This window comes from Scylla paramamosain, unplaced genomic scaffold (genome assembly GCF_035594125.1).
Source record: "Scylla paramamosain isolate STU-SP2022 unplaced genomic scaffold, ASM3559412v1 Contig35, whole genome shotgun sequence".
Lineage (NCBI taxonomy): Eukaryota > Metazoa > Arthropoda > Malacostraca > Decapoda > Portunidae > Scylla > Scylla paramamosain.
Genome location: NW_026973700.1, coordinates 97,501 through 107,313, shown reverse-complemented (window position 1 = coordinate 107,313; position 9,813 = coordinate 97,501). Strand labels below are relative to the sequence as shown.

The 9,813-nt window shown below is 49.3% G+C and overlaps 1 protein-coding gene across 7 annotated transcripts in view; it reads right to left on the bottom strand.

Annotated features, from left to right (window-relative positions):
- Positions 1-1,754: 1,754 nt before the first annotated feature.
- The window catches only part of LOC135097891 (serine/threonine-protein phosphatase 6 regulatory ankyrin repeat subunit B-like), a 47,974-nt gene continuing 39,915 nt past the window's right edge, over positions 1,755-9,813 (bottom strand). For all 7 annotated transcript variants that reach the window (XM_063999994.1, XM_063999996.1, XM_063999997.1 and 4 more), the window contains 3 exons: positions 6,412-6,681; positions 4,799-5,206; positions 1,755-3,781 (listed from right to left, as the gene is read on the bottom strand). In XM_063999994.1, the coding sequence (XP_063856064.1) occupies positions 2,009-3,781; positions 4,799-5,206; positions 6,412-6,681 (2,451 nt within the window). In that variant the 3' untranslated portion in view covers positions 1,755-2,008. The remainder of the gene's footprint in view (positions 3,782-4,798; positions 5,207-6,411; positions 6,682-9,813) is intronic.

Sequence of the window (9,813 nt, the reverse complement as noted above, 5' to 3'; positions counted from 1 at the left end):
GTGTGTTATTAGGTGCTTGTAGTTTTGTGTGGAGGAAGAGAGTTGTCATTAGAGGGCAGGCTGTGACTGCCCCCTTGTGTTATGAGACACAAAGGGAAACGTTCAGTTAGGTCACAGCTGGGTTTAATGATAAGTTCACAGCACCCCCTCATCCAGTACTTTAGACCTCACTGGGAGTAATTATCGTTTCGGCAGGTGTTCACTGCCTCCTCCTCCTCCTCCTCTCTCTCTGTATTATCCTAGTTTATTTGGACAGACTGCAAAAATTATGATATAACGGAACACACTGTATTATCAACAATTATGGAGCAAGGAGAAACTAGTAAAGGCAGTAAAGTTTGGCGTCTAGGGTGGGGTGAGGGTGTGAGCACAGCGCTGCCCCTTTTCCTAACACTTCGCCAAGTACATTACGTGACACATCTAAAATGCGCCACAAGATAGAGAAATAATAAGTATTATTTTCACGTAGATATTATGATATCTCAGAAAAGAAAACTTATTATACATATATAATTATACATCAATAAACAAACGTGGCATAAATATTGTATAGTGTTGGTGAGAAAATCTTATTCTCACTAACTTTTATAGCCGTTTTAATTAAGGTGGGCAACTATGTTATGTATAACTGTACTTAGAAGGTAATCTGAAGAAATACAAGTGGGAAACGTGTTTTTACTTAATGAAGGAAAATGTTAAACTCATCGTGAAGGTCAACACACCCACAGAGCCTGACCCAGGCCCGGTCAGGCGGTGACCTTGTCCTGACATGTTTCTTTTATCAACTATTTATTAATTATTATTATTTATTAACTATTAATTATTTGAAGTTGGCAGGTAGGTTGTTTCGTAATACTTATAAGGTAATTCGAAGGAATATAAGTAGGAAATATTTAATTCATTTAACGAAATAGTAATGAAAATAAAACGTTAACCTCATCGCGAGCAGCGAGGCACAAGTGACCTCACCCTGACATGAATCCCCCCGCCACGTGTCCCCGGGAGGTGACCCGCCTGGTCTGTTTTGTAAAGAGGCAGCGCAGCGCTGTATTGGCTTTACTAGTTGCAGGGAACACGTCTGGCAGCTGTCCAGGTGACAGGTCACTCACAGAGGATAGAGCGAGGCCCCTCACCCTCTGTACTGACTGAGAAATGAAGTGTTCCATCCTGAGAGAGTCCTTTATGACTTGATCAGGCGAAGGATCGGCTTGACATTCGTCATTTTCCAAGGTCCTATAGCAGGCTGAGGGTTTACTCTTGTGACCGAGTCAGTGACAGCTGCCACACCTTGCCTTGTGGTGACACTGACACCATCACTGCTGCTCTTCAAACTCGCCCCACTTGTAACACTCTAGTTTTGGACCAGGTTCTTGGTGTCTGCCGCGGTGGTTGACCGAGGGGTGAAGGAACAGAGGGTGGCGGGGACGAGTCGGGAGGTAATCGCAGGTTGTGGAAGAGTGGAGGTCGGTGGATCAGCAAACAGGTGAAGTGTGGCTGTTGTACGTTTGCTTCTGCTTTGTAACTTCTTCAGGTGAGCCGGTATCTTTGTGTGTCGTATAATTTTATATATATATATATATATATATATATATATATATATATATATATATATATATATATATATATATATATATATATATATATATATATATATATATATATAATTTTTTATTTATTTTTTTTTTGAGGGGGGAGGGGATATAAATTTCAATATGACAGTGGTAAATACTTTAATAGGCTTAACATAAACAAAATAATGTTTGTTTTTAGTTTATTGAAACACTTCTCATAAGTTTTTTACAGGGCAAGGATTGTTTTACATATACAAGTTTCCAAATTTGAGAGCTCACGTGTTTCCTTACTGTTACACTATTCATTGTCCATATGTGACGTCTGACATCAACCATTTGTGTCTCTGGAGATTACCACATGTAGGTATACGTGCGTGTGTGTGTGTGTGTGTGTGTGTGTGTGAGGTTGACAGAGTGGTGCGAGTCACTGCTGACCATCACCGTGGAGTTGCATCTTCTGCATCCAAAGACGCAGCGCCACCAGTATGTTCACCGCCGCCTGGCTGTCTAGGCTGAGGCCGTGGTGGCCCAGACGAGCCAGGCCACAACTTTTCCAAGTCCTCCTCCAGACACTGCACGATGACGGGCGCCCCGTCCCCAGGTTTTCGCCCCTCACAGTCTCCTCCAAAGTAGGCGGAGCTGTTTTGAGTTGTCAGGCGCTCTCGGGATTCCTCTGGGTCTGCACACATCAGTCTGAACACCTGTACCAGCCATCTGGCGGGGTCCCCCTCCCGCCCCGCCGCCAACTGCTTGGCATGGTGCCTCTCCCCACGCCTCCTATACTCCAGCCACCGCAGGAGTGCGTTCTTGAAGCAGAACCCGCTCGGCACCGGGATGTTCCACTCCCGTGTGGCAAACCAGGTGCAGAAGCTCTTCTTGTGTCGTGGCATCCAGCGCTCAGCCTTGAGGCGGGAAAGAAGTAGCTTTCCCATCAGCTGCAATTGGCGCTCCGCCGGGCTCAGCGTCCCTAGCACCTTTGCCTCCGTCAAGGCAAAGCTGCAGCGCCATGAGCCATCCGCGGCATTACTGAGCTGCATGGTGGTGGTGTCCCCGGGAGTGAGGAAGGGTCTGGGGATTTGTTCCGGCCACGGCACCTCCAGCACCGGCACCAGGTCCACGCCGACCAGCAGCAGTGGATACTCTCGCCCCTGCCAGGCCAGGGCAAGTGCCACGCCCACCTGCGTACTAGTAAGGCCCGGCGGCACCAGGCTCAGTCTTTCGTCCTGCAGGGTGTGGCCAGCGAGGCAGCGGTGCACCTTCTTGTACAGATTGGCCATGAAACTATTCCCCTTAAGGTTGGGGTTGTCAGTCTTCACAGAGATCTGTAACCTGCCCTTCAGCAGGGCTTCCTCCTTCCTTCTCTCACTAACATTTACTCCTGCGTCATCACCGTGAATCACGATATTTACGTCAAACTCATCTGGGGCGTACAACTTGGAGCCGTCCCGAGAGCTGCCCGCCAGCCTCAGGTCGCCGCGGTAGGTGGGGTCCGCGGCTGACACATTATCCATGATGACTTTCAGTTCCGCCATCACCGCCTCGTGTATTTGAAGGGCCTCACCTTCTGATAAGTCAACAGCCACCCGCTGAGCCTCCTGTTGCAGTTTTCCTACACGTATGCATTTCATGAGCTTCCTTGTGACGCCGTCGGGGTTGTGGCGGTCAAATGGAGTCAGAGGATCATGGGCATGCTTCTCATAAAGCTGCAAGTATGCTTCAAATCCTCGCGTCACTTGCTTGGCGGTGGTGCCCGCGCGGCAAGGAACGTCCTGCACATCTTGTTGGGCCAGCAAGTCAGCAGTGCTTGTGTGGCCAAACATGGCGGCAAGGAGTCGGGGGGTCTGGCCGTAGCTGTCGCGCTGCTGTGTGTTGGCGCCTGCGCTCAGCAGCAGCGCCACGCAACCGTCCTGGCCGTGCGAAGCCGCCTGGTGGAGGGCGGTGGTGCCGCAGGTGTCGTCCACCACCTCGTCCACTGGGCGGCGACCCTCCCGCAGCAGCAGATGAGTCAGCTGCAGAAGGCCTTTGCGAGCGGCCAGCAGCAGGGCGGCGCGGCCATCACCTGCAGAAACATTCTTGTCCTCTCCATTCTTGTGGGTGTCAAAAAGAACCTTCTGCACGTCCAGCGCTGTCCGTGCCGCCGCCTTCTCGCGATCTGCTTTCTGCAGAAGCTCCAAATCCTTCAGCTTCTCTTGCTCCTCCTCGAAGAGCCTCTGTGAGACGTGAGAAAGATGCGACTTAGAGAGAGAGAGAGAGAGAGAGAGAGAGAGAGAGAGAGAGAGAGAGAGAGAGAGAGAGATGAGAGAGAGAGAGAGAGAGAGAGAGAGAGAGAGAGGAGAGAGAGAGAGAGAGAGAGAGAGAGAGAGAGAGAGAGAGAGAGAGAGAGAGAGAGAGAGAGAGAGAGTGAGTGAGTGAGTGAGTGAGTGAGTGAGTGAGTGAGTGAGTGAGTGAGTGAGTGAGTGAGTGAGTGAGTGAGTGAGTGAGTGAGTGAGTGAGTGAGTGAGTGAGTGAGTGAGTGAGTGAGTGAGTGAGTGAGTGAGTGAGTGAGTGTGGTGAAAAGATGTGTCATTCACCAATGGTCGTCTGGTGGTCACCCAGGCAGCTGTTCCCCTATGGAAGAGCTCAAAGATCATAGTGACCTGTCTTTTGGCAGGACTGAGACCACTGACATACCACACATTGAGACAGCGAGGCCATAATCCCTCGAGTTACATCCCGTACCTACTTGCTGCTGGGAGAACAGGGGCTACACATTAAGAATTTTGCCCCCTTTGCCTCGTCGTGCCCGGGACTCGAACCCGGGCTTTCTCAGTTGTGACCAGAGCTTGCTTACCACTGTACTATGCTGTGTGTGTGTGTGTGTGTGTGTGTGTGTGTGTGTGTGTGTGTGTGTGTGGTACAATTATTTTATCAGGTAACATAATAATAGTAATAATAAAAATAATAATAATAATAGTTATAATAATAATAATAATAATAATAATAATAATAATAATAATAGTGGTAATGGTGGTAGCTATGTAGTAGTAGTAGTAGTTGTTGTTGTAGCTGTTGTTACTGGTGTATTACTATCATATTAGTCACCAGTCACACTTCATCTTGCCCACCTTCCTATCTGATCCGCGACCCTCACCACCACCCTTCTCAGAGAGAGAGAGAGAGAGAGAGAGAGAGAGAGAGAGAGAGAGAGGAGAGAGAGAGAGAGAGAGAACACAAACAGACAGCCTCACCTGCTCCAGCCTCTGTCGCTCCTCGTCACTCATCATGTGCACTGGAAGGCGACCGTGTGTGTCCGGCACGTAAGGGCAGCCCCCGAGGTCCCTGATCAGCGCCTCGGCCATGGTCTGGTGGCCGGCGTCCAGCGCTGCGTGCAGGGCGCTGCCACCCGAGGCTTGGCTAAAGAAAGGCCACGCCCCTGCACTCTGCAGGAAGGCGGCAGTCACGGGGCAGTTGGCAGCCGCAGCCTTTGCCAGGAGGTCGCTCAGAGTTGCGTGGTCAGTGTCCTCGCCCGATCGCCAGGCAGCCAGCCACGGAGTACTTCCCTCGATGTCTTCCAGCAGATTGCTGATGCCCTCGACAAGAGCGCGGCTGACCTCTACCAGACGACGCTGCTCCACACGCAGCCGGCAGCAGTAGGCCTGCGAGAGAGCGAGGGTTGAGATATCAGGCACACGCCTTGCCTCTGAGCCTTGCGTGGAAGGAGGGTTGGTGTTCCCTACAGGACTAAACAACGTGTGTGTGTTTGTGTGTATCACCCAGCCTGGAGCCCAGTGACGTCAGTACTGGAACATTGCTTTTTTTTTTTTATATATATAATCAAGAGGTAACAATTGAATGAAATGTGACCATAAAGCCACCAGGTTCTGCCGCCTTGCTGCTGTCACCCTCCTCAAGATCTCCGAGCTGCACAGACAGAACACCAATGGTCAGAGTATCATTTATGTCCTACATTAAAAATTATTTCCATGGCAAGTTTTCAGGGAGGCAAAAATATTTCATTACGTGTTAACAAACAGCGGTGAGCGAGAACCACAGAGCTGGAGACCACTTAGACCCCAGCGACCAAAATGACACGTCATTTACAGCAGAGACCAAGACAGCAAACACAGCAATCCTGACAAACTTCCGCCAGCCCAGGAGAGAGAGAGAGAGAGAGGAGAGAGAGAGAGAGAGAGAGAGAGAGAGAGAGAGAGAGAGAGAGAGAGAGAGAGAGAGAGAGAGAGAGAGAGAGATTGTTATTCTTGTATATACTTGCAATGGTTTGTCTCAGTAAGACAAACAGCCTGGCTGACAGATCACGGCAAGCGGCGAGGCATGAACGCACAAGTGTTATGGAGTGCTATGAAGTACAAAAATGCATATACGAATGTAATCTTACCACAGACCAAAGAAGTGTTTTCTCATATTATTCCTAAATGTTAGGTTTTACAGCAGTGTCGTTAGAGTTCATTGAAGGTCGATGTTGATGTATTAGCAGACATTTAACTATTATGGGATCTACTTCTTTGCTTGTTCTAAAGACATTAAATGAACTCTAATGACATTGCTGTAAAACCCAATATTAATGGCGTCCTTTTATGGAGTGATGAGATTGAGTTGCATGTTCTGTAATGTTGGAAGACTTTGGTGTGCTGCAGGTCTGTCACACGCACCACTAACACCTCAAACTGAACTTATTCCGACACAAAGTTTATCCTATATAACTAACAGACCTATAACTCTCCAAGCTTTTCACTTTCCACGCTGCAAAGGAGCCGCCGCTGAGACTCAGATCCAGTGACGATGTTCGTCCTCGCCTTTACAGTGTGGCAATGCTGCCAGACAGGCAAGGGAGGGTACTCACGCTGGTGAGGGAGGCCAGCACCATGTGGGTCACATTGGGGCTCTGCCAAGCCTCCTGCAGCAGTGTGGCGGACAGGGAGGCGCCGCTCGCCAGCAGCAGGCTGACGGTGCGTGCACGGTCGGTGGTGACAGCAAGTCTGAGGGGGGAGCGGCCACCCCGGGGCTCTATGGAGGCGCCTTGACACAGGAGACTGGACACCGCCTGCACGTCGTCCCCGAGACTGATTGTTGAGAGCAGTTCCTGGTACAAGCTCTCGGGGGGTGCGGCGCTCTGTCGGAGAGAGAAGGGAAGCCATGGTGCTGATGGTATTGCAGGGACAGGTATATGATACATGATATAATAATATAGTATTGTAGTGATGTCACAGTTTTCAAAAAGTTTCGTTTCGTGACAACAGAAGTATTCACTGGTGGCCGTGGTGTTGTTTTAGTGTGTGTGTGTGTGTGTGTGTGTGTGTGTGTGTGTGTGTGTGTTGCAGCAAGGACTCGCACTGCACGACGTGGGGAGAGGTGCGATTTGTTCACTCACGCAGGTAGGCATTCGATCACGAGGTGAGGTAACTGTTTTGTAGGCCCAGAAGTTGTTATGGCCGGTGTGTGTGTGTGTGTGTGTGTGTGTGTGTGTTGGAAGTGTCTCAGGCAGCAGCGTGTCGGTTGAGCACACAGCACCGGAGGGGGCGGGGAAAGAGAGAATACAGACACCGGGTCAGTACCACGCTCGCCTGTCTCCTCCGTCCTCTCCGTCTGTATTGCCACGCCTGTGCCCTCTGCCTCCCTCCAGGATACAGCTGGTGCAGCCCGCACTGTGATGCCCCGGCAGTGCGTGTGCTGAATATTCGCCGGAACAAGTGCGGTGTGAGTGTTCTGAGGCCTTGTGTGGTGGGTGGACTGTGGCGAGTGTGGCTGTATTTGTGTGTGTGGTGGGTGGACTGTGGCGAGTGTGGCAGCGCTTGAGTGTGTGGTGGGTGGACTGTGGCGAGTGTGGCCGCGTTTGAGTGTGTGGTGGACTGTGGCGAGTGTGGCCGTGTTTGAGTGTGTGGTGGGTGGACTGTGGCGAGTGTGGCCGCGTTTGAGTGTGTGGTGGACTGTGGCGAGTGTGGCGGCGTTTGAGTGTGTGGTGGGTGGACTGTGGCGAGTGTGGCCGCGTTTGAGTGTGTGGTGGACTGTGGCGAGTGTGGCCGTGTTTGAGTGTGTGGTGGACTGTGGCGAGTGTGGCCGTGTTTGAGTGTTTTGTGGAGCGTGGCGGGTGTGGCTGTCTCTTCCCTCCTGCTTTCCTTTTACAAGTGTGTTCTGTTTGAAATGAGGTGGTTTTGTTCGCGTGTTGTGTTGTGTGGACTGTGGCGGCTGTTGCTGCGTTTTGTGTTCTGTGGACTTGTGTGGCGGGTTGACTGTGGCGGGTGTGGCCGCGTCTCCACTCCTGCTTTCCATTTACAAGTGTGTGTTGTTTGAAATGAGGGCGCAGAAGAGGGGCACTGTTCTCATGGCCTCCCTGTGCCAAGTGGTGTTCAGTGAGTCACGGCTCGCCTGCGCCCTGCACACTGCAGACCCAGAGTGAGCGCCGAGCGGGCTGGAAGTGCACGCTGTGTGCTGCGCGTCACCGGCTTCTAGTGAGGCATGACTGATTGAGAGTCTGTCAGTGGCCTGGCATCGCACCGGCGTCAGAAGGCCGGCAAGTTGTGACTTGTATCATATAAAACAATCTCTCTCTCTCTCTCTCTCTCTCTCTCTCTCTCTCTCTCTCTCTCTCTCTCTCTCTCTCTCTCTCTCTCTCTCTCTCTCTCTCTCTCTCTCTCTCGAAACAAAAAGTAAAAACGCAAGACGTACGGGTACTTTCTAATGACAACCCAGTCACTAAATAGAGGTGGGTATAATGTGATCTACGTAAGTTGTTGCTTACACTTACAAGGGCAGCGTCTTGTAGCCTTTATCCCCCTTCACCCCCCATCTTTCTCTCGATCCAGAAGTTAATCCATAGACTCAAGGGAATGATGACCTCTCACCACCCTCCACCTGCGCTATGCGTGTGTGTGTGTGTGTGTGTGTGTGTGTGTGTGTGTGTGTGTGTGTTATACTGTAAAAATTGTTCTGAACGTTTAGATATGAATGAGAGAGAGAGAGAGAGAGAGAGAGAGAGAGAGAGAGAGAGAGAGAGAGAGAGGAGGGGGGGGTGCTTAGATGTAGGAGATAAGCAAGGAGAGGGTGACAGGCGAAATGTAAGAACAAGGATGGAGTGGGGATGGGGGGGGATGGACATGGAGTAGGGTTGGGAAAGGAGGCGTGGCTTAACTGACACGTCATAACTTCTGGGGAATGATATTTATCTGTTAAAATCCCTTGAGATGACACGTCGCTTTAGGTAAAAGTAAGGGTAGGAAGGCTGCTTCATCAAGTGTGGAGCCGGCTGTACATTGTGTTGCGTGAGGTGGACTGATCGCTGACTAAAACAAACACGAAACAGTCATGCAGATGCAAGCATCACAAACATTACTGCCACAGACAAAACATTTCAACCAATTCTGCAGATACGAATATCAGATCGCAGACTTAAAATCACAAACTGTTTACGTGCTATGCTAATATGCTACAACAGCCACTGGGGAATGCTACACCACCAAAAAAAAAAAAAAAGATTCTTGGTGACGGCCTTTTAGGTGAACAGATGGAGTGTCACTATCATAACACACTGCAAAGATGATTTTCTCTATATTTTTTCTTTGTCCCTAAGGTAGACGCAATGCACAGACATCCATCACGCAATATTTACATCCATGCAATAGCAAGCTTATTTTAATTGCTTTGTTTTTGTCCTTGGTCTGGTTCCCTTGTGCAGTACATAAAAAAAGAAAAAGACCACCGCAATATGAGATTCTGTTAAATCCATCTCCATTTTTCCTATAGAATATGCATAATAACTACTTGCTATTCATACAGTATGGTGGGCTAGGTCAGGTTAAACTGGGCGATATATTATTTGCAATGATGGATTAAGGGATGATGACAGCAGCTCCTGAATGACTTTAGGGGAGGCCACCACGGGCGTACGCAAAAAAGGAGGCCAAAATAGTTAGGCATTCAAACGTTCCAATTAAAAAGAGAAACAAAAGAAAAGGGAATCAGAGGAGCCATGTATGCCTCACCGCCCGGGGCTCAAGACACCTTTACTCCAACATTGTGTTTTTGCTCAATTTTTCAAGCTTTTGCGAAATTATTATATGTTGATATTAACTTTGAAGCAACAAAAAAAAAAAAAAACAACAACTATGTATTCCAGTAATTTGATTACTATTTGTTTGTGTAAGTCATAACTGTTAGTCAGAAAGTGAATATTGCAGCAGAGGAGTTTGTGACATACAAACGCATCAAGATTTATCACATCATTTATTACTTCTAATAGTTAATTGTA